The sequence below is a fragment of the Montipora capricornis genome, chromosome 4 (assembly GCF_036669925.1).
Source record: "Montipora capricornis isolate CH-2021 chromosome 4, ASM3666992v2, whole genome shotgun sequence".
Classification (NCBI taxonomy): domain Eukaryota; kingdom Metazoa; phylum Cnidaria; class Anthozoa; order Scleractinia; family Acroporidae; genus Montipora; species Montipora capricornis.
In genome coordinates this window covers 21510566-21535256 of record NC_090886.1, presented here as the reverse complement: position 1 = coordinate 21535256, position 24691 = coordinate 21510566, and the positions used below count along the sequence as shown (strand labels likewise).

The window sequence follows — 24691 nt, the reverse complement described above, 5'->3', positions numbered from 1 at the left end:
AGTTTCCCTACGCCAGGTTACAAACGATTAATCACGTGTGAAATCATGCAGAACTTCTTGGCTGCTGTTCCCATGTGCGCGTAACTCTGTCACAAACAATCGCAAGCACCTTCCGGGAGCTTGGTCACAAACAGTTTGCATAAGTGGAAACATCTTTTACGTTCATCCCAGACCAATCGCTGATAATCGCCAATGATCGCAAGCAAGACGTAAGAGATAGAAAATTTTCTATAGTTACATCTTGTTGGCGACGAGTAGCAATGCAAAAGTGAGGAAACAATGATATGGAAACACAATCGTAAACTGTTTCTGATTGTTTCCGATCAATCGACGATATTTTTGTGCATGTGATACGTTTTGATGAATTAGAGGCAGGGAACCAGGGTGGAATTTAATGAACATCGTAAAGAAATACCCCACCAAATATACCTGTAGTAAAGTTCTTGATCACAAAGAGCCAGTTCCTACAGTATAATGCACATAATTAATTAATTGCGCACACGCGTCTGCGTTTATAACACGCGCACCAAAAACGCGCCTTCATCAAAGATAATTAGTATGTATGAATTGGCCCATTGTCTTTCCATTGTTTACGTTTTATTGTTAGTTTTGGCACAACACAATAGCTGTGTCAACAGCGCAGAGTTTGACAAAATTGCAACGCATGATTCCAAGTGAAATGTACTCGCTTCCCCTGCATGTTTAATTTCCAACATTTGAAAATTACTCTCGCTTCTCGCTGCATAAAAAATAAGATAATGAGGGAATAAATATTTCCCTGTGATTAAAACGTAAAACAGGGCCATTTTCCATTCGAAAGACATCTCTAAAAACTGCTTAAATTTAAAAGGATATTAATTCATAAGACAATGTTTACATCTATTAGTATTCTAGAGGCAAAACATGTTTAACTGTGGCCATGTGGTTAAAACTTCCTTTTGCTTTGTCCGTGATAACAATAAATAATTGAGTAAATGCAGGTTCATGACATTACCGGTACTTAACCATTATTCACCAAAGGCGAAGTCAATATTGGTGAAAAAATATTCACAGATATTCATCGAACTTGAGGTGAACAACTGTTTTTAGTATAATTACATACATGATTATTGAAAATTATGTTCCCTCATACACGGTAAGCGGTCAAAGTCACAGATGAAGAAATGAAGTGTTTTAAAGAGAGTGCCTATTTTTCAAATAATCACTTTTGCAATTATGCTAAAACAATTATTCAACTCAAGCTCAGTGAATAAAAACCTCACCTTCACCTGAAAATAGCATACTAGCGTAACTCCAGGGGAGGGACATTGTTTTTGGGTGGGGGGGGGGGGGTTTGTAAACATCATTGTGCAAATTTTCGGTATTCCCCGGGATGGCCGCTGACCGACATTATTCACCAAAGGTGAGGTCAATATTGGTGAAAAAATATTCACAGTTATTCACTGAACTTGAGGTGAACAACTGTTTTAAGGTAGTGTTTACACGAACGCGGTTTCACATCGACACGGTTTCATGACTTCGAAACCGCATCAAAATCGGTGCGGTTTGGAAGTGTTTACACGGAACCCTATTCGCCAGAAAATTCAAGTCATGATGGTATGAGCGAGCACTGCACTGCGTGCTAAATTCACTATTTTGAATTGAACAGTGCAAAGTTCGCGCTAAAATAGTAACTGTATTCAAATCGATGCAGTTTCACTGTTTACATGACAGACGAAACCGCATCGTTTTGAAAACACTCCAGTTTTGGCATCAGTTTCAAACCGACACGGTTTCAGCAACAGCCTCGATCGGTATCGAGTAAACAGAAGGTGTAACTGCATCGTTTTCGATGCGGATACAAATGAAATTGTGTTCGTGTAAACGTTGCCTTAGTATAATTACATACATGATTATTGAAAATTTTGTGCACTGATTGGTTGCACTCAAGGTGATTATTACGTGATAATCACCTACAATGTAAGCGGTCAAAGTCACAGATGAAGAAATGAATTGTTTTAAAGACAGTGCATATTTTTCAAATAATCACTTCTGCAATTATGCTAAAACAATTATTCAAGTCAGGCTCAGTGAATAAAAACCTCACCTTCACCTGAAAACCATTGTTGCTGAAAAAATAGCATACTAGCGTAACTCCAGGGGAGGGACATTGTTTTTGGGTGGGGGGAAGGGGGCTTTGTAAACGTCGTTGTGCAAATTCTCGGGTACCGTAATTTCCGGCCGATTACCCGCGGGTAATGCGTTAATTTTCCAGTAAACCGCGGTTGCTGCGGGTAATAGGAAGGTGCGGGTAATGTGATAATTTTTAAATCTCGGGTAAGAATTTGGCAGATTGAAACAAGTTAAAATGAGGATAATTAAACCAACACTTCCTTCAAATCTGTGTGTTGCCTCGTTCATTGATTCAATCTTTAAAATGATGCTTTATTTACCGTAGTCTTTGTAAAACCGCTCGATGAAAGCCGAAGCAAATTGAATGAAAAACAATAAACTTTCCCTTCGACCATGTCACAACTTGTCACAGAATTAAAAGTAAATGAGAATGAATTTCTCACTTTAACACATCCTTTTCAATTTTAAGAAAGAGTTTATGGTGAGACACAATTCAATGCTGAAAAAGTAACAAGATGCGAATGTGTTTATTTTGTGATGCCACAAATTTTTCCGTTCAAAACAAATCTTTTACGATCTTGTTTAAATAATTTCAAACCTTTACTAATTAATTAAACTGATGCTTCCTTAAAACTTGTGTGTTGCCAAGCTTGTTTGTTACCGTAGTTCAATCTGAAAACGCTTCCTATTCAAGATTTGAGTGATGTTTTATTCTAGTGTTCTAAAAGCCCTCAAGTGTTTAAGTGATTACTGTATTTCACTGCTTTTTTCTTCGCTTAATTTCAAAGCATTTCTCACCTGCACTCCTTTCAATTTTGTATATGAAAGATTGAAAGCATTTTTTGTGAAAGCACGCTGAAAGCTACAAAACAAGATGCCGACATATTTCACGGCACCGCATAATTATTTAGAACGTGATTGTCGGCACGTGTGTAAACAAAACACTATTAAACAACAATGAAAAATTTGCTGGATTCAAGGCTGTGCTCTAAGGAAAATTTCACGGCGCCCTTCGGGCTCCCAAGAATTTCAGCTGGGGTGCCCAGCCCTCCAAGTTGGTCGCCCAAATTAATTAATTAATTAATTATCTGAGATCAACAACGCAGCAAGATCTTCATCTGTCTCTCTCTCAACAAAACATTGCTGCTACCGCTCTGGTGATCATCGAACTCGCTAGTGCAAGAAAAACCCGCAACCCGTCAACTTTTTCATGCCATACTTGAAAAAGACGAGAAAAGTGGCAATGCCACCGTTCATTTTCAGGTTTAAAAGTGCAAAAGTAATGATTGCGGCAGGTTTATGTGAAGACGTTTAAGTCTAATACAGGTAAACCTTTTAGTTCGGTTGAAAATAAATTTTCAAAACGTGAATCAATGCCGCTTGATTCCCGTGGCCCAAAAGCTATCAATTTTAATTTTTTGAGCAAGTCATCTTGATCTGGACGAAAATCATCGCTACAGGACAGAAGTAAAGTATTTTTTCCTTATATTATCAGTAAAATGTTTAGTGGAATGATCTTTTTTGTGGATTCGGTGGAAGCGCCAGTCACAACGTCATTTGTTTAGGGCATGCAATGATTTGTCACGACACCAAAGACAACGCGGGATTGCTCTGTTTTTAAAACAACAACAAATAACATGATATCTTTCCCTTTTTTATTTCTTTATTTCATATACTGGGGAAAAACAACCATAACCTAAACATATTTTAGCCAAGCGGTTGCAGCAGCGAAAAATCGTAAAAATATTAAATTTGCACAAACTGCGACTCCCGTGTTCATACAAAAATAAATTGCACCGCTTTGCCGTCCGCGCTTTAGCGCTGTCAGAGCAGCAGTAACAACTCTTTTTTTAAAACTATTACCAAGAAATGCCAAACTCCACGTTCCAAATTTTAAAGCTACTTTTTGAGAAAGAATCGAAATTCGTGCGGCCACCGGCCATCACGTGGAAAGAGTCACGGATTATGTTACATGTGAACGGCCTTTGAACCGACTGTTTCGTACGAAGAAAAATCCTTTTCTAAGAGGTTTCGTAAACTGTAACCACCAGCAAATTAAAATTTTTAGCCGCCTTATCTGCTCAAAATAGAATAAACGGGAGTGCCCGGCCGGGCGACCGGGTAATTTTCCTCACTCGCCCGAAGCCATATGTTAGTCGCCTCAGGCGACCGGGCGCCGTTAGAGCACAGCCTTGTGGATTGTTCAGCGCATCAGTGAAATGTTCCTAGCTACCCCTGGCTTGAGTAACAGAGCATTTTCCCGTATTTGCGACTTCTCATATAGGCCCGGTCTTTTGCCCCTGGGTATGCCTAACCACCACCCCATCAGGTATTTTTAACACTCGCCCCCACTTTCTCTCAACCTATCAAAATGGCGCTCAATGATCAATCGTAAAGATGTTGGCCTTCAACTCGTATTCTATCGAGTCTTAGCGTTAATACATTGGATATTTAGGTCGTTTTAACAAGACAAACCAGAAATGACTTAGGAGAGTGTTTAAGGCTGCATTCTTAAAAGCCAATTCTTAGCAGAAAATGCTATCGATCTTCTGCTTTGTAAACAACAACATGGAATATTCATCGCTCCAAGTTTGTGAGTTCTTGTCCCGGAAATACAGTAGCAAGATTTTTTCGGTTTTGGGGTGCGGGTAATAGGCCAGTGCGGGTAATCTGTTGAACGTTTTTTCCCCTTGTGACAAAAATAGACCGCTGCGGGTAATCTGCCGTGCGGGTAATCTTCCGGAAATTACGGTATTCCCCGGGATCATCCCCCCGGGATGGCCGCAGATAAGTGCACACAGCCGACTAGCTACTACAAAAAGCCTTCTGTCCACCTTCAAAATTGATTGCTGCATTGGCTGATACACCATGTTCAATGAGTAGAAATCGGGAGAGATTTCAGACTGCCGGAGAGGTAAAGACAGTGGTAGATGGTAAAGGTAAAGATACATAATAAAATGGTTTGGATTCTGACCTACCTTCCGAAGAAGACAGCCGCCAAAAGAACAAGGAATAATATTCCCAATAAATACAGAAGTAACATGTTAAGCTAAGCCAGATATATATATAAGGGAACACTTATTTTTTAGCGTCAAAGCAACAACATTGAGTTCAGATGGCGACTACAGACTATCACTTTTTCGACATATTTGTTATTTATTATTCGAACAGCTCATGCGCAGCCGCGCAGATACAAAACAAAAGAGACAACCGCTGAACTTTAGAATTTCATACCCATGATGACACCCCACCCCTTCCTCGCGAAAATCAGCCGACAAAAAGGGCGTTTTCCCTTTACAAAAAATTTCCGGAAATTTCGGTGGAAATTTCCATCGGGTGAAAAACGGGTTCCATTTAACTCAGGTCCGTGCGCCGCCCAGTGATTGCGATTTTACGCGCCAAAATTTAAAAATGTGGCCGTGAATGGCCTGGAAGTGGTAAGACCTTTCAAAAGTTGTAAATGGAACACACATTTCCATCGGAAAGTTTCCAACGGGAAAACAGCACTACCTTTTCAGAAGTTCCGTTTATTCCGGAAATTTTCCAGTGGAACGAACCAAAAACGTGTGTTCCATTTACATCCCAACCGGAATTTCCGAAATTTCTTGGTAAATGGAAAACGCTTTTTTAGTCCCAAAATACCGGGTATCACCCGACCGTAATATACTATATAACGTTCAAACGAACGTACGTAAAATGCTCGGGCTTGAGCTGGGGATACTGCTCCAGGGATCTAAAGTCTCACGCATGCCGATGCAATCTCACGCTCTCACGCCGACATGGGTAACTCTCTTTTAAGCTTTCAGAAGTGCTCATGAATCAGTACCCAACGACCATTTTTGACAAAATTGTTCATATAATGTTGCAGCAACTATTACAATGTTTCTACGTCAATCTTCGTTAATATTTAACGTTCCTGGGAAAAAAAAATACCCTCTCTTCACTGCCAACGAGCAAGAGTTTCAGGAAATAAAACTCCCAGCCTGCCATCGTGGGAGACGACTTTTAACCAGCCAGCATATTTTAAAATGCGAAATGACACATATTGCCAGCTAGTGCATAAAGTTTGCCAGCGAGCGGTGGCGTACGTTTTGAGCCAGCCAGCAAGGTTTCAACATCAACAGTAATAAATAATTACATAATAAATGAAAATTAATAGTAATAAATATTAATAATAATAACAATAATAATAATAATAACAACAATAATGATAATAATAATCTGTACTTACAATTTCTCGAAAAAGAGGTCCACGCTAAAATATAAACTTGGGAAGTAGTTGCAGGGCGATCAAGAGGACACGTAAACAAATAACAACGCAATGAACACAGAGTCAAAATGTTAGTATAGTTTCTTTTTCCAATGGTGGTGCACTATAACAACTCGGCATTTAAGGACGTTGGCGCGAAAATTAATCTTTTTGTTTCAATCAAATGGAAACCATTCCCTCTCTCCTTTTCGCGAAACGTAACGATGCTGACGATGAGGTAGTAATCACATGCCAAGAATGCACAGTCAATTAAACCTTTTCGCGAAATGTAACGATGCTGACGATGGGGCGGTAATCGCATGCTAAGATTGCACAGTCAATTAATCTCTTTCGCGAGAAATAACAATGTAATAACATGCCAAGAATGCCAGTCAGCCATGGTCGTATATGGTCAGAAAATCGCCGCAAAAATTTCACACCAGAGCTGGTGCAAAGTTTCACAGCAAAAGCCATGGTCATATGTGGTCAGACAATCACCACAAAAGTTTCACACCAGAGCTGGTGCAAAGTTTCACAAAAAAAGCCATGGTCGTGTGTCTTCAGACAATCACCACAAACGTTTCACATCAAAATTGGTGCAAAGTTTCACAGAAAAAGCCATGGTCGTTTACCCTAATTTCATCTTAAGTTTGTTTGTTTGTTGTAATGGTGTGAACCTCATTACAAGTTTGTCCCTCTGATCTCGGGAATTTTGAAATTTAGTTTTCGGTTTTCTTTCTTATGTTTTCTGATCCGGGCCGGTTCGAGTTCATCCGTCGTGGACTGGCGGTCTGAGTCAGTTGATCCGGTCCGACTTTTGTATCTGCCTCTGCAAAAGGCCAACGAGGGCTCTTTCTATGCAATGTCACGTTTTATAAACGTTTCCGTTTATGACTACGCTGATCTGCCACACTGATTGTTTATTGTTCCGAGCGCTCTGGATATGACCTTTTACTGGTTTCTGACTTAACCGTACAATTAAAAGAAAAATGCACTGAAGCAACATCTCCGGGCCATTTGGGGCAGCGTAAGCAATGTTTTCAAGGTTTTGATTACGTTAGGATATTAAGATCGTTAGTTTACTTTTTTGGCCCTATTCACAATAGCGTAAGACTCCTTTATTTTGACAAAGATTCTGTCATCACCAACGCTCAAATGCCGCGGGATGGTCTGTCGCGTCTTCACAAAGTTCAGCATGAAGAATTTTTTCAAAAACACTGCCGACAAAAGGCAAAAACTTGACAAACTACTGAAGTGCTTTTTTTTGTCAATAATCTGTTACGTTGTAGAGGAATATTTCTTTTACTCAGAGTAAGGTTGAGAGAAAGATCGCTCATTTTGACCAACTGCAAAGTACAAATTCTCTTTACAGTCTTGACAGGAAACAAATTTCGGTTTTCGTTTTGTCAATTGTAAGAAAATTCTAAATTTGTCCGCTAGTGGACAGGCTCTTAACGTATTTTTTTCTGAAAAGAGATTTGTTGCAAGCATTTGCTCAGAATGACAGACAACCAAGGCTGACCAAGTTTCACAGCAAAAGCCATGGTCGTATGTGGTCAGACAATGACCGCAAAAGTTTCACACCAGAGCTGGTCGAAAGTTTCACAGCAAATGCCATGGTCGTGTTTCGTCAGACAATCACCTCAAAAGTTTCACAACAGAACTGGTGCAAAGTTTTACAGCAAATGCTATGGTCGTGTGTCGTCAGACAATCACGGCAAAAGTTTTACACCAGAACTGGTGCAAAGTTTCACAGCAAAAGCCATGGTCGTCTGTGGTCCGACAATCACCGCAATAGTTTCACACCAGAACTGGTGTAAAGTTTCACAGCAAAAGCCATGGTCGTATGTGGTCAGACAATCACCCCAAAAGTTTCACACCAGAACTGGTGCAAAGTTTCACAGCAAAAGCCATGGTCGTGTGTCGTCAGACAATCACCGCAAAAGTTTCACACCAGAACTGGTGCAAAGTTTCACAGCAAAAGCCATGGTCGTATGTGGTCAGACAATCACCGCAAAAGTTTCACACCAGAACTGGTGCAAAGTTTCACAGCAAAAGCCATGGTCGTATGTGGTCAGACAATCACCGCAAAAGTTTCACATCAGAACTGGTACAAAGTTTCACAGCAAAAGCCATGGTCGTACGTCTTGAGACAATCGTTGTCGTGGTCAGCCTTGGTAGTCGGTCATTCTGAGCAAATGCTTGCAACAAATCTCCTTTCAAAAAAAAATACGTTAAGGGCCTGTCCACTAGCGGACAAATTTAGAATTTTCTTACAATTGACAAAACGAAAACCGAAATTTGTTTCCTGTCAATTTTTTTTTGTACGCTTACATCCCAACTAAAGACAGACTGTATAGAAAATTTGTACTTTGCAGTTGGTCAAAATGAGCGGTCTTTCTCTTAACGTGTGGTTTTACGAGACATCTGGTTTGTCTCTTCTACTGGGCAAACCTTCCCAGAGGGAAGGAGCACGAACAGGACTCGAGGTCCTATGCGAGGTGCTCCACCCTACCCTATCCAGACCAGAAAGACCAGACCACAACACCGGGAATTACATGCCCTACTCTTTACGACAAGTGTGCGGGTTCTTTTACGTCCCAAAGGATTATGAACATTGAAGGGTTGTGAGACGGGACGTCCGGCTTATCGTCCTTATCCGAGAAGACTAGAGAGTCTAACCATTTGCAGATGTAATTACAAAGGCAGCACTTTCTCCTCACTTATTTAAAGACCCTGAGCGTTGGTCCGGCCGGAGTTAACTCACGACCTCCCGCGTGACAGCCCGGTGCTCAACTAACTGAGCCACCGGTGCGCGGTAACCTTACTCTGAATAAAAGAAATATTCCTCTAAAACAGATTATTGACAAAAAAAAACACTTCAATAGTTTGTCCAGTTTTTGCCTTTTTTCGGCAGTGTTTTTGAAAAAATTCTTCATGCGGAACTTTGTGAAGACGCGACAGACCATCCCGCGGCATTTGAGCGTTGGTGATGACAGAATCTTTGTCAAAATAAAGAAGTCTTACGCTATTGTGAATAGGGCCAAAAAAGTAAACTAACGATCTTAATATCCTAACGTAACCAAAACCTTGAAAACATTGCTTACGCTGCCCCAAATGGCCCGGAGATGTTGCTTCAGTGCATTTTTCTTTTAATTGTACGGTTAAGTCAGAAATCAGTGAAAGGTCATATCCAGAGCGCTCGGAACAATCAGAGTTAATAACTCTGGAACAATAAACAATCAGTGTGGCAGATCAGCGAAGTCGTAAACGGAAACGTTTATAAAACGTGACATTGCATGAAAAGAGCCCTCATTGGCCTTTTGCAGAGGCAGATACAAAAGTCGGACCGGATCAACTGACTCGGACCGCCAGTCCACGACGGATCAACTCGAACCGACCCGGATCAGAAAACATAAGAAAGAAAACCGAAAACTAAATTCCAAAATTCCCGAGATCAGAGGGACAAACTTGTAATAAGGTTCACTCCATTACAACTGATCATAAACAAACTTAAGATGAAATTAGGGTAAACGAACAATCGCTCTTTATCCCTCAGTTCAGCTACATGGCTACGTGGCGATCTCAAATACAATTCACGGCACAGTCCACCTCAGTGAGCGTTGAAATGCCACATTTCAAGGCGAAAAGTTGCTCTAGCCTTATGTAACAATGAAAATGGACTCTCGATTTCGATGGAAAACTCGGTCTAGTACGCGTAAGAACAACAAACATAAAATTTTCTTAGCGTTTGCGATCTTCAAAGATCAAAAAGATATCTGGCCATTCGCTCAACGCCTTCAAAATGACCGCAATTGAACGACGTTTCCCGCCGCCCCGATCTACAGGATCTAAAAGGAAAGTGCATTTAAACAAACCTTAGTTTTGGATTTCTTCCCCTAAAACAACGTAACAATTTTTTTAGCTTCTTGTTTTCTATGAAGCAAAACCTTAGGCTAAATGAGAAATGTTCAGTATATTAAAATATCCAACGGAAAATTCCAGCTTACCCAATTACAAACATACAGACTGGACATATGAAATAAGATTTGAATATGTTCTGCTAATGATGTGCATTATTCAACGGAAAGACTATGCGTCTTCTATCGGCAGAGAACTGTTTGGAAAAAACATTTCCAGAGGCGTTTCCTGAACTGACTATATCAGACAAAAAACGCCACATTTTGCTTACCTTAACTTTTGGCTGACTTCACAGATACGGATCGATCAGTGGCCAGTAGGCGCTAACTAGACAAAAAACCCAACAATCGAACCAAACAAGCAGGATGTTTCTTCCAAGCTACAATAAGATTAATGTAAACCGAAAGCGAAAGCGGGCAAACAAGACATTTAGGTAAACAATACGAGACCGTCAGCGGTGCTATGCGCTCAAATCAGTGTGTTGAAACTATTTCGAAGGAATTCACGGCATGATATGCCTTGCTTTATTGCATAACGTAACATTGGCACACCCCAGTCAATAATTAGCACCATGGATAGCACAAAATACTGTACTGGCAAAATACTCAATTAGGGCGATTTCAAAAGTATTTGCGCGAGATCGCGTTTCGCCTTTCTCGCGTGGCTTGATTTTCACACTCAATTAATTGCATGTTTCGCTCGCTCTACTATCCCTGGAAAACGAGGAACTACTCAACAGTGCGATGATAGATATATTTTTTTATAGTGCGGTTACCACGAGAAAAGCAAACTCTACAAACTGGAGATTTTTTTAACTAGCCAGAACCCGCGTTGCAACGTAATTTCCCAGCAAGCGTGGTGTTCATAAAGACTTTGCAGCAAGTTAAGTAGCGAATGTTCAATTTCCCAGCCAGCGCAATTCTGCCCTGTAGAACGGGTATTTTGCAGAGCGGCTCCGTTGGGTACTCCTGATGAATCCCGAATTCGTTCCCTCACTGGCACTGACCTTCGGCCAGTGTTCACTCTGTTCGTGTTCGAGCAATCTTCTAATCTCGTACCCAGATCTTCCACGGTCATACGGAAGGAAGATCTGGTAAAGTTCGATTTCGAGCATGCTCAGTGCCAGCGAGGCCCGAAATACGGGTTTTTCTATCACTGCGCATGTTCGTACTCTCTGTTGTGATTCTGGGTAATTTTGCGGAATAAACATGGATTTCGAGAGTATTCTTGAAGAGATTCTTTTGGGTAGAGGACAAGGAAACCTTAAACTTAAGCCGAAACAGAAAGAAGCGCTACAGGCGATTGTTTTTGAACGGTCGAGATTGTTTAATTGTCGGAGCAACTCAGAATCACTGAAACGAGTGAATAGGCTTAATCAATAAACGAGTGCTATTTTCTTCACACGATCTCGTGTAAAGTGTCTTAAGCAAAACACTAAATTGAAAGCTAAAATGTTAAAGAGGGTTTAGGCCTAATCACTGAAACTAACGCTTTGGCTTAATCAGTAAACGAATGCTATTTTCTTCACACAATCTTGTGAAAAGTGTAGTTAGCCAAACCGTTAATTGAAAGCGAAAATGTTAAAGAGTGCTTAGACCTAATCACTGCAACGAGTGCTATTTTCTTGACACGATCTCGTGAAAAATGTAGTTAATCTAACCGTAAAATTCACAATTGATCACTACTTAATTCGCGAGTCACGCTTTAAGAACAAGAAATACTGTTTTGAATAAATTACATACTTCAACTTGAATTTATTAGTTTCTGCGTACCGCGTGGGAAGCTACGCAGAACTTTGTTCCAGTGGCAGGGTACGTGGGGCTTTCGTCGGTACCATTTACACAAACGTCGCAAATTTTTAAAATGATTTCAACTGTAAAGCTTTTCCGGCGTCGGAAAAAAAAAACTTTCCTCCGCACAACTGACATTTATTCAAAACAGCACATGAGCTTGCGAAAACCAAACCTTCATTAAGTGCCCCGCGAAACAAGCCAATCGGAGCGTAGATTGCATTGCCGCAACCTTTTTTTAGTAGCCAATGAAAAATGGTGTACTGTCGAACTTTACCAGATCTCACATTTCCAGTGACAGAGTGAGATCTGGGTGCGAGATTAGCAATCTTCATGTTTCTTCAGGACTTTCACCCGTTAATATATGATGTACAATGTACAGGCCGATAAGTTAGCTCAGGCTGACCATAATAACATGGGCTCTCTTAGCAAGCAGCATGAAAAAAACCAAAATGGCAGACTCAACGGTTCATTAATTTCCAGCGATTTGAGAAGTGCAAATTTCAAGAATTTTCCGGGAGCGCATGCCCCCGGACACCCCCACCCCCCCCCCCTGCAATTTTTTCGGCGCCTCCGGTAAACACAGGACACCTGTACCTTTGGCGCAATCTCCAGCAAACATATCACTAATTGGAAACATTAAGACTTGAGAGATCTGCTGCTCGAACATAATTGTGCTTGTGTTCAGCTATTTGGATTAACCCAGTGTTGTGGAAAAGATTCAGTATTGTGTATACTGATCGTTGTGTACAATTGTGCACAACTTTGACGCTTTGTTCGATTGAATAGGACCTTAATTATATTGTTACCCCTGTATTCCTTTAGGATTTAAGAATATGTATATATATTGCTTTTTGCTCTATGTAAAAGGTTGGATGTTGAATGTTCGATGTTTTTCCTTTAAATTAAACTGTGTTTGTAAAATCATTGTGAGGTAAAGAACACAACACCCAGGTTTTAACAATATTTTCGTGATTGTTTGGCAAACTTTTTACGGACTGTTTGACAGAAATCTTGAGAATTTACAAGTCCTCTGTCCAGAGAAATACGGACAGTTACGTCACCTATTGTCATTGATGTGCCACCAAAAGATCGTCTATTGCCAGTCGACACAACGGTTCTTTGTTTCAGGGCTTGGCAATATTTAAAAATCAAAAGAATTCTTTATAAACAGTTAATATCTCTATACGTGAAATTTATCAACCCAATGATTTGTATCGACCACGGAAGATTTAGTCAAAACTTACAGGAGAGTTACCTTGTATTGTTTTGGACGCGTTTTGAAATCACAAACCACACCACCTAATCCATTAGCTCAGTTGGCAGAGCGTGGTGCTGATAACGCCAAGGTCGTGAGTTCGAGCCTCACATGGACCAAAGCACTCGGTTATTTCTTTTCTTTCTCATGGCGTGTGACAGTAAATTGCGTCCCTGTCCATCCACTACAGGACTGTTTTCGGCCTGTTGGTCTAGTGGCATGATTCTCGCTTAGGGTGCGAGAGGTCCCGGGTTCAACTCCCGGACAGGCCCTCGCAAGCTAGATTTTACCAATCACGCCTAGCTGGCAGTATTCGGAGCTTTCACTCTTTGCAAAATGGCCTTCAGCCAACTCGTTGAAGGGGTTTGCCATAAGAAGCTGACAATTCCAACTGTGGGTATATATGATATTGGCAGAGGCCCATCGTTGGTTTACCCAAAACTTTGATCTCCTTCTGTTTAAACACTTCTTCTCGACGACGAAGAAAGGCTCACAAGTTTTTACTTCTCACTTCCAAGCACTTTCTTACACCTGTGCTTGAAGGATAGACGCACGAAACACTGACCCTGCAAGAAATTGCATGCCCTATTTTCGGCAAAAATTAATGACGGCCTTACGCACATTTTTCAAGAAGATCTCTTGCCAGTCTTGTTCAGTTCCTCCGTCATTCAGCCTTCAAAAAAACGTCAATTTGGCTGCAAGTCAAGAATGTGCACAGAATTCCCTCACCACTTCCATCTATTGGGACTCAAACTAGGCAAGTGATTTTTAGCTCCAAGACGCCGACGTCCGTTCAGTTACTTCAAAAACAAATGTCATGACACGGAAAACAGGTGGTTTGTCACCGTGTTACACGGAAAGATGTGTCAGAAAGTAACGCTTAGGCGCCAATTGGACTTGAGGCCATGACGTCCTGTTCACAAAACAAGCGCTCTGACCAACTATGTTATTCACAAGACCAGCATGGTTGTGCCAAGCCCAAGAAAAAGTCAGCTTGAGATTGTTTGAGCTCGGAACATTGGCCAAATTTGATCGCACGTGGAGAATCCGGGCATTGATCCCGGTACCTCCCGCATGCTAAGCGGGCGCTCTACCATTTGAGCTAATTCCCCATTACAACGTCTCTTAGTCAGTAAAGGATCGTTAAAGATCGCAATGACACGTCTGCTAGTAATTCATGCACGTCGTTTCGCGAGTCCAACGTTTCAATTTTGATTCCGGCAGAGAAGAAACGCTACTAGAAGGAACAAAGAATTAAAAGCACACTTTCTTACACCTGGGCTTGAAGGATAGCCTCACGAAACACTGACCCTGCAAGAAATCGCATGCCCTATTTTCGGCAAAAATTAATGAAGGTCTTAAGCATATTTTTCAAGAAGATCTCTTGCCAGTCTTGTTCAGTTCCTCCGTCATTGAGCCTTCAAAAAAACGTCAATTTGGCTCCAAGTGAAGAATGTGCACAGAATTCCCTCACCACTTCTATCTATTGGGACTCAAACTAGGCAAGTGATAGTTTTTTTTCCAAGACGCCGAAGCCCATTCAGTTACTTCAAGGAGGTTCACGTTTCAAGGAATCCAACGTTTCAATTTTGATTCCGGCAGAGAAGAAACGCTACTAGAAGGAACTAAGATTCAAAAAAACACTTGGCTCGCGTAAATTATGTTCAGAAATGACCGACTGCATCCCTCACACATTGCCATCCAGTGTGCCAAACATGGCGGTTCCGTGGTTCCATCATGAGTGTTCTTCGGCGCAAGTTCGCGATTCGTGTGTCAAACTGAACACGCCTTTCAAGCCTTGGCTAAACATCGTGTATTTCCTCGGTAGTATAGTGGATAGTATCCCCGCCTGTCACGCGGGAGACCGGGGTTCGATTCCCCGCCGGGGAGAGAGGATGATTTTGTGTTATGTGACCAGTGGCTGCCTTCAAAGCAAAGGATCTGAAACGTGCAAGGCTGCTTGCTCAAACATTACGAAGACAGAGAAAATGACCTGGTGGGGAAGTTAGCCAAAGCCACAGCATATCAAGCATATCCAATCACCACACACCCCACTGCATAACAATCCACCATTATCTGGCAATCGACCATTTCCGCGTTAATAACCGCCTCCTCTTTAAAGCGAGTGTAAGTGCAAAGTTTTTTGTGATTCTAATTAGTTCTACTTTACATATGAATGAAAACTAATTTTTGTAAGAAAAACTTCGCACTTAGACTCTCTTTAAAGAGGAGGCAGACATGAACTCGGAAATGGCCTATACCCACAGTTACGTCACCTATTGTCATTGATGTGCCACCAAGAGATCATCTATTGCCTGTCGACACAACGGTTCTTTGTTTCAGGGCTTGGCAATATTTAAAAATCAAAAGAATTCTTTATAAACAGTTAATATCTCTATACGTGAAATTTATCAAACCAATGATTTGTATCGACCACGGAAGATTTAGTCAAAACTTACAGGAGAGTTACCTTGTATTGTGTTGGACGCGTTTTGAAATCACAAACCACACCATTCGTTGATTCCACCTAGTCCATTAGCTCAGTTGGCAGAGCGTGGTGCTGATAACGCCAAGGTCGTGAGTTCGAGCCTCACATGGACCAAAGCACTCGGTTATTTCTTTTCTTTCTCATGGCGTGTGACAGTAAATTGCGTCCCTGTCCATCCACTACAGGACTGTTTTCGGCCTGTTGGTCTAGTGGCATGATTCTCGCTTAGGGTGCGAGAGGTCCCGGGTTCACCTCCCGGACAGGCCCTCGCAAGCTAGATTTTACCAATCACGCCTAGCTGGCAGTATTCGGAGCTTTCACTCTTTGCAAAATGGCCTTCAGCCAACTCGTTGAATGTGTTTGCCATAAGAAGCTGACAATTCCAACTGTGGGTATATATGATATTGGCAGAGGCCCATCGTTGGTTTACCCAAAACTTTGATCTCCTTCTGTTTAAACACTTCTTCTCGACGACGAAGAAAGGCTCACAAGTTTTTACTTCTCACTTCCAAGCACTTTCTTACACCTGTGCTTGAAGGATAGACGCACGAAACACTGACCCTGCAAGAAATTGCATGCCCTATTTTCGGCAAAAATTAATGAAGGTCTTACGCACATTTTTCAAGAAGATCTCTTGCCAGTCTTGTTCAGTTCCTCCGTCATTCAGCCTTCAAAAAAACGTCAATTTGGCTGCAAGTCAAGAATGTGCACAGAATTCCCTCACCACTTCCATCTATTGGGACTCAAACTAGGCAAGTGATTTTTAGCTCCAAGACGCCGACGTCCGTTCAGTTACTTCAAAAACAAATGTCATGACACGGAAAACATGTGGTTTGTCACCGTGTTACACAAAAAGATGTGTCAGAAAGTAACGCTTAGGCGCCAATTGGACTTGAGGCCATGACGTCCTGTTCACAAAACAAGCGCTCTGACCAACTATGTTATTCACAAGACCAGCATGGTTGTGCCAAGCCCAAGAAAAAGTCAGCTTGAGATTGTTTGAGCTCGGAACATTGGCCAAATTTGATCGCACGTGGAGAATCCGGGCATTGATCCCGGTACCTCCCGCATGCTAAGCGGGCGCTCTACCATTTGAGCTAATTCCCCATTACAACGTCTCTTAGTCAGTAAAGGATCGTTAAAGATCGCAATGACACGTCTGCTAGTAATTCATGCACGTCGTTTCGCGAGTCCAACGTTTCAATTTTGATTCCGGCAGAGAAGAAAAGCTACTAGAAGTAACAAAGAATTAAAAGCACACTTTCTTACACCTGGGCTTGAAGGATAGCCTCACGAAACACTGACCCTGCAAGAAATCGCATGCCCTATTTTCGGCAAAAATTAATGAAGGTCTTAAGCATATTTTTCAAGAAGATCTCTTGCCAGTCTTGTTCAGTTCCTCCGTCATTCAGCCTTCAAAAAAACGTCAATTTGGCTCCAAGTGAAGAATGTGCACAGAATTCCCTCACCACTTCTATCTATTGGGACTCAAACTAGGCAAGTGATAGTTTTTTTTCCAAGACGCCGAAGCCCATTCAGTTACTTCAAGGAGGTTCAAGTTTCAAGGAATCCAACGTTTCAATTTTGATTCCGGCAGAGAAGAAACGCTACTAGAAGGAACTAAGATTCAAAAAAACACTTAGCTTGCGTAAATTATGTTCAGAAATGACCGACTGCATCCCTCACACATTGCCATCCAGTGTGCCAAACATGGCGGTTCCGTGGTTCCATCATGAGTGTTCTTCGGCGCAAGTTCGCGATTCGTGTGTCAAACTGAACACGCCTTTCAAGCCTTGGCTAAACATCGTGTATTTCCTCGGTAGTATAGTGGATAGTATCCCCGCCTGTCACGCGGGAGACCGGGGTTCGATTCCCCGCCGGGGGGAGAGGATGATTTTGTGTTATGTGACCAGTGGCTGCCTTCAAAGCAAAGAATCTGAAACGTGCAAGGCTGCTTGCTCAAACATTACGAAGACAGAGAAAATGACCTGGTGAGGAAGTTAGCCAAAGCCACAGCATATCCAGCATATCCAGTCTCCACACAACCCACTGGATAACAATCCACCATTATCTGGCAATAGACCATTTCCGAGTTCATATCCGCCTCCTCTTTAAAGCGAGTGTAAGTGCAAAGTTTCTTGTGATTCTAATTAGTTCTACTTTACATATGAATGAAAACTAATTTTTATAAGAAAAACTTCGCACTTAGACTCTCTTTAAAGAGGAGGCAGACATGAACTCGGAAATGGCCTATACCCACAGTTACGTCACCTATTGTCATTGATGTGCCACCAAGAGATCATCTATTGCCTGTCGACACAACGGTTCTTTGTTTCAGGGCTTGGCAATATTTAAAAATCAAAAGAATTCTTTGTAAACAGTTAATATCTCTATACGTGAAATTTATCAAACCAATGATTTGTATCGACCACGGAAGATTTAGTCAAAACTTACAGGAGAGTTACCTTGTATTGTGTTGGACGCGTTTTGAAATCACAAACCACACCATTCGTTGATTCCACCTGGTCCATTAGCTCAGTTGGCAGAGCGTGGTGCTGATAACGCCAAGGTCGTGAGTTCGAGCCTCACATGGACCAAAGCACTCGGTTATTTCTTTTCTTTCTCACGGCGTGTGACAGTAAATCGCGTCCCTGTCCATCCACTACAGGACTGTTTTCGGCCTGTTGGTCTAGTGGCATGATTCCCGCTCCAGGTGCGAGAGGTCCTGGGTTCAACTCCCGGACAGGCCCTCGCAAGCTAGATTTTACCAATCACGCCTAGCTGGCAGTATTCGGAGCTTTCACTCTTTGCAAAATGGCCTTCAGCCAATTCGTTGAATGGGTTTGCCATAAGAAGCTGACAATTCCAACTGTGGGTATATATGATATTGGCAGAGGCCCATCGTTGGTTTACCCAAAACTTTGATCTCCTTCTGTTTAAACACTTCTTCTCGACGACGAAGAAAGGCTCACAAGTTTTTACTTCTCACTTCCAAGCACTTTCTTACACCTGTGCTTGAAGGATAGAGGCACGAAACACTGACCCTGCAAGAAATTGCATGCCCTATTTTCGGCAAAAATTAATGAAGGTCTTACGCACATTTTGCAATAAGATCTCTTGCCAGTCTTGTTCAGTTCCTCCGTCTTTCATCCGTCAAAAAAACGTGAATTTGGCGGCAAGTCAAGAATGTGCACAGAAGGCCCTCACCACTTCCATCTATTGGGACTCAAACTAGGCAAGTGATTTTTAGCTCCAAGACGCCGACGTCTTGGCTATCGATCTTCTGCTTTGTAAACAACAACATGGAATATTCATCGCTCCAAGTTTGTGAGTTCTTGTCCCGGAAATACAGTAGCAAGATTTTTTCGGTTTTGGGGTGCGGGTAATAGGCCAGTGCGGGTAATCTGTTGAACGTTTTTTCCCCTTGTGACAAAAATAGACCGCTGCGGGTAATCTGCCGTGCGGGTAATCTTCCGGAAATTACGGTATTCCCCGGGATCATCCCCCCGGGATGGCCGCAGATAAGTGCACACAGCCGACTAGCTACTACAAAAAGCCTTCTGTCCACCTTCAAAATTGATTGCTGCATTGGCTGATACACCATGTTCAATGAGTAGAAATCGGGAGAGATTTCAGACTGCCGGAGAGGTAAAGACAGTGGTAGATGGTAAAGGTAAAGATACATAATAAAATGGTTTGGATTCTGACCTACCTTCCGAAGAAGACAGCCGCCAAAAGAACAAGGAATAATATTCCCAATAAATACAGAAGTAACATGTTAAGCTAAGCCAGATATATATATAAGGGAACACTTATTTTTTAGCGTCAAAGCAACAACATTGAGCGCCGTTGCCGACTACAGACTATCACTTTACCGCCATATTTGTTTTTTATTATTCGAACAGCTCATGCGCAGCCGCGCAGATACAAAACAAAAGAGACAACCGCTGAACTTTAGAATTTCATACCCATGATGACACCCCACCCCTTCCTCGCGAAAATCAGCCGACAAAAAGGGCGTTTTCCCTTTACAAAAAATTTCCGGAAATTTCGGTGGAAATTTCCATCGGGTGAAAAACGGGTTCCATTTAACTCAGGTCCGTGCGCCGCCCAGTGATTGCGATTTTACGCGCCAAAATTTAAAAATGTGGCCGTGAATGGCCTGGAAGTGGTAAGACCTTTCAAAAGTTGTAAATGGAACACACATTTCCATCGGAAAGTTTCCAACGGGAAAACAGCACTACCTTTTCAGAAGTTCCGTTTATTCCGGAAATTTTCCAGTGGAACGAACCAAAAACGTGTGTTCCATTTACATCCCAACCGGAATTTCCGAAATTTCTTGGTAAATGGAAAACGCTTTTTTAGTCCCAAAATACCGGGTATCACCCGACCGTAATATACTATATAACGTTCAAACGAACGTACGTAAAATGCTCGGGCTTGAGCTGGGGATACTGCTCCAGGGATCTAAAGTCTCACGCATGCCGATGCAATCTCACGCTCTCACGCCGACATGGGTAACTCTCTTTTAAGCTTTCAGAAGTGCTCATGAATCAGTACCCAACGACCATTTTTGACAAAATTGTTCATATAATGTTGCAGCAACTATTACAATGTTTCTACGTCAATCTTCGTTAATATTTAACGTTCCTGGGAAAAAAAAATACCCTCTCTTCACTGCCAACGAGCAAGAGTTTCAGGAAATAAAACTCCCAGCCTGCCATCGTGGGAGACGACTTTTAACCAGCCAGCATATTTTAAAATGCGAAATGACACATATTGCCAGCTAGTGCATAAAGTTTGCCAGCGAGCGGTGGCGTACGTTATGAGCCAGCCAGCAAGGTTTCAACATCAATAGTAATAAATAATTACATAATAAATGAAAATTAATAGTAATAAATATTGATAATAATAATAATAATAATAATAATAATAATAACAATAATAATAATAATAATAATCTGTACTTACAGTTTCTCGAAAAAGTGGTCCACGCTAAAATGTAAACTTGGGAAGTAGTTGCAGGGCGATCAAAATGACACGTAAACAAATAACAACGCAATGAACACAGAGTCAAAATGTTAGTATAGTTTCTTTTTCCAATGGTGGTGCACTATAACAACTCGGCATTTAAGGACGTTGGCGCGAAAATTAATCTTTTTGTTTCAATCAAATGGAAACCATTCCCTCTCTCCTTTTCGCGATACGTAACGATGCTGACGATGAGGTAGTAATCACATGCCAAGAATGCACAGTCAATTAAACCTTTTCGCGAAATGTAACGATGCTGACGATGGGGCGGTAATCGTATGCTAAGATTGCACAGTCAATTAATCTCTTTCGCGAGAAATAACAATGTAATAACATGCCAAGAATGCCAGTCAGCCGTGGTCGTATATGGTCAGAAAATCGCCGCAAAAATTTCACACCAGAGCTGGTGCAAAGTTTCACAGCAAAAGCCATGGTCATATGTGGTCAGACAATCACCACAAAAGTTTCACACCAGAGCTGGTGCAAAGTTTCACAAAAAAAGCCATGGTCGTGTGTCTTCAGACAATCACTACAAACGTTTCACATCAAAATTGGTGCAAAGTTTCACAGAAAAAGCCATGGTCGTTTACCCTAATTTCATCTTAAGTTTGTTTGTTTGTTGTAATGGTGTGAACCTCATTACAAGTTTGTCCCTCTGATCTCGGGAATTTTGAAATTTAGTTTTCGGTTTTCTTTCTTATGTTTTCTGATCCGGGCCGGTTCGAGTTCATCCGTCGTGGACTGGCGGTCTGAGTCAGTTGATCCGGTCCGACTTTTGTATCTGCCTCTGCAAAAGGCCAACGAGGGCTCTTTTCATACAATGTCACGTTTTATAAACGTTTCCGTTTATGACTTCGCTGATCTGCCACACTGATTGTTTATTGTTCCGAGCGCTCTGGATATGACCTTTTACTGGTTTCTGACTTAACCGTACAATTAAGAGAAAAATGCACTGAAGCAACAACTCCGGGCCATTTGGGGCAGCGTAAGCAATGTTTTCAAGGTTTTGCTTACGTTAGGATATTAAGATCGTTAGTTTACTTTTTTGGCCCTATTCACAATAGCGTAAGACTCCTTTATTTTGACAAAGATTCTGTCATCACCAACGCTCAAATGCCGCGGGATGGTCTGTCGCGTCTTCACAAAGTTCAGCATGAAGAATTTTTTCAAAAACACTGCCGACAAAAGGCAAAAACTTGACAAACTACTGAAGTGCTTTTTTTTGTCAATAATCTGTTACGTTGTAGAGGAATATTTCTTTTACTCAGAGTAAGGTTGAGGGAAAGATCGCTCATTTTGACCAACTGCAAAGTACAAATTCTCTTTACAGTCTTGACAGGAAACAAATTTCGGTTTTCGTTTTGTCAATTGTAAGAAAATTCTAAATTTGTCCGCTAGTGGACAGGCTCTTAACGTATTTTTTTCTGAAAAGAGTTTTGTTGCAAGCATTTGCTCTGAATGACAGACTACCAAGGCTGACCAAGTTTCACAGCAAAAGCCATGGTCGTATGTGGTCAGACAATGACCGCAAAAGTTTCACACCAGAGCTGGTCGAAAGTTTCACAGCAAATGCTATGGTCGTGTGTCGTCAGACAATCACCGCAAAAGTTTCACAACAGAACTGGTGCAAACTTTTACAGCAAAAGCCATGGTCGTGTGTCGTCACACAATCACCGCAAAAGTTTCACACCAGAACTGGTGCAAAGTTTCACAGCGAAAGCTATGGTCGTATGTGGTCAGACAATCACGGCAAAAGTTTCACACCAGAACTGGTGCAAAGTTTCACAGCAAAAGCCATGGTCGTATGTGGCCAGGCAATCACGGCAAACGTTCCACATCAGAACTGGTACAAAGTTTCACAGCAAAAGCCATGGTCGTGTGTCGTCAGACAATCACCGCAAAAGTTTCACACCAGAACTGGTGCAAAGTTTCACAGCAAAAGCCATGGTCGTATGTGGTCAGACAATCACCGCAAAAGTTTCACACCAGAACTGGTGCAAAGTTTCACAGCAAAAGCCATGGTAGTATGTGGACAGGCAAGCACGGCAAAAGTTTCACACCAGAACTGGTACAAAGGTTCACAGCAAAAGCCATGGTCGTACGTCTTGAGACAATCCTTGTCGTGGTCAGCCTTGGTCGTCTGTCATTCTGAGCAAATGCTTGCAACAAATCTCCTTTCAAAAAAAAATACGTTAAGGGCCTGTCCACTAGCGGACAAATTTAGAATTTTCTTACAATTGACAAAACGAAAACCGAAATTTGTTTCCTGTCAATTTTTTTTTTGAACACTTACATCCCAACTAAAGAGAGACTGTATAGAAAATTTGTACTTTGCAGTTGGTCAAAATGAGCGGTCTTTCTCTTAACGTGTGGTTTTACGAGACATCTGGTTTGTCTCTTCTACTGGGCAAACCTGCCCAGAGGGAAGGAGCACGAACAGGACTCGAGGTCCTATGCGAGGTGCTCCACCCTACCCTATCCAGACCAGAAAGACCAGACCACAACACTCTTTACGACAAGTGTGCGGGTTCTTTTACGTCCCACAGGATTATTAACATTGAAGGGTTGTGAGACGGTACCTCCGGCTTATCGTCCTTATCCGAGAAGACTAGAGAGTCTAACCATTTGCAGATGTAATTAATGTAATTACAAAGGCAGCACTTTCTCCTCACTTGTTTAAAGACCCTGAGTGTTGGTCCGGCCGGAGTTGAACTCACGACCTCCCGCGTGACAGCCCGGTACTCAACCAACTGAGCCACCGGTGCGCGGTAACCTTACTCTGAATAAAAGAAATATTCCTCTACAACAGATTATTGACAAAAAAAAAACACTTCAATAGTTTGTCCAGTTTTTGCCTTTTGTCGACAGTGTTTTTGAAAAAATTCTTCATGCGGAACTTTGTGAAGACGCGACAGACCATCCCGCGGCATTTGAGCGTTGGTGATGACAGAATCTTTGTCAAAATAAAGAAGTCTTACGCTATAGTGAATAGGGCCAAAAAGTAAACTAACGATCTTAATATCCTAACGTAACCAAAACCTTGAAAACATTGCTTACGCTGCCCCAAATGGCCCGGAGATGTTGCTTCAGTGCATTTTTCTTTTAATTGTACGGTTAAGTCAGAAATCAGTGAAAGGTCATATCCAGAGCGCTCGGAACAATCAGAGTTAATAACTCTGGAACAATAAACAATCAGTGTGGCAGATCAGCGAAGTCGTAAACGGAAACGTTTATAAAACGTGACATTGCATGAAAAGAGCCCTCATTGGCCTTTTGCAGAGGCAGATACAAAAGTCGGACCGGATCAACTGACTCGGACCGCCAGTCCACGACGGATCAACTCGAACCGACCCGGATCAGAAAACATAAGAAAGAAAACCGAAAACTAAATTCCAAAATTCCCGAGATCAGAGGGACAAACTTGTAATAAGGTTCACTCCATTACAACTGATCATAAACAAACTTAAGATGAAATTAGGGTAAACGAACAATCGCTCTTTATCCCTCAGTTCAGCTACATGGCTACGTGGCGATCTCAAATACAATTCACGGCACAGTCCACCTCAGTGAGCGTTGAAATGCCACATTTCAAGGCGAAAAGTTGCTGAAGCCTTATGTACCAGTGAAAATGGACTCTCGATTTCGATGGAAAATTCGGTCTAGTACGCGTAAGAAGAACAAACATAAAATTCTCTAAAGATCGCAATGACACGTCTGCTAGTAATTCATGCACGTCGTTTCGCGAGTCCAACGTTTCAATTTTGATTCCGGCAGAGAAGAAAGGCTACTAGAAGGAACAAAGAATTAAAAGCACACTTTCTTACACCTGGGCTTGAAGGATA

The 24691-nt window shown here is 41.8% G+C and overlaps 1 protein-coding gene and 9 non-coding genes across 10 annotated transcripts in view; 7 read left to right on the top strand and 3 right to left on the bottom strand.

The window, feature by feature from the left end:
- The window catches only part of LOC138044789 (bridge-like lipid transfer protein family member 2), a 101308-nt gene extending 96063 nt beyond the window's left edge, over positions 1-5245 (bottom strand). The window contains exon 1 of the mRNA XM_068891208.1: positions 5091-5245. Coding sequence (XP_068747309.1) covers positions 5091-5155 — 65 coding nt within the window. The 5' untranslated portion in view covers positions 5156-5245. The remainder of the gene's footprint in view (positions 1-5090) is intronic.
- An 8131-nt stretch (positions 5246-13376) lies between these two features.
- Trnai-gau (transfer RNA isoleucine (anticodon GAU)) lies at positions 13377-13449 on the top strand. Its single transcript has one exon. It is a non-coding gene; the product is annotated as a tRNA-Ile (tRNA).
- An 81-nt stretch (positions 13450-13530) lies between these two features.
- Positions 13531-13602, top strand: Trnap-agg (transfer RNA proline (anticodon AGG)). Its single transcript has one exon. It is a non-coding gene; the product is annotated as a tRNA-Pro (tRNA).
- A 767-nt stretch (positions 13603-14369) lies between these two features.
- Positions 14370-14442, bottom strand: Trnaa-agc (transfer RNA alanine (anticodon AGC)). The gene has a single exon. It is a non-coding gene; the product is annotated as a tRNA-Ala (tRNA).
- A 706-nt stretch (positions 14443-15148) lies between these two features.
- On the top strand, positions 15149-15220 carry Trnad-guc (transfer RNA aspartic acid (anticodon GUC)). The gene has a single exon. It is a non-coding gene; the product is annotated as a tRNA-Asp (tRNA).
- Positions 15221-15859: 639 nt separating this feature from the next.
- On the top strand, positions 15860-15932 carry Trnai-gau (transfer RNA isoleucine (anticodon GAU)). Its single transcript has one exon. It is a non-coding gene; the product is annotated as a tRNA-Ile (tRNA).
- Positions 15933-16013: 81 nt separating this feature from the next.
- On the top strand, positions 16014-16085 carry Trnap-agg (transfer RNA proline (anticodon AGG)). The gene has a single exon. It is a non-coding gene; the product is annotated as a tRNA-Pro (tRNA).
- A 767-nt stretch (positions 16086-16852) lies between these two features.
- Trnaa-agc (transfer RNA alanine (anticodon AGC)) lies at positions 16853-16925 on the bottom strand. Its single transcript has one exon. It is a non-coding gene; the product is annotated as a tRNA-Ala (tRNA).
- Positions 16926-17631: 706 nt separating this feature from the next.
- On the top strand, positions 17632-17703 carry Trnad-guc (transfer RNA aspartic acid (anticodon GUC)). Its single transcript has one exon. It is a non-coding gene; the product is annotated as a tRNA-Asp (tRNA).
- Positions 17704-18342: 639 nt separating this feature from the next.
- Positions 18343-18415, top strand: Trnai-gau (transfer RNA isoleucine (anticodon GAU)). Its single transcript has one exon. It is a non-coding gene; the product is annotated as a tRNA-Ile (tRNA).
- The last annotated feature ends 6276 nt before the right edge of the window (positions 18416-24691 follow it).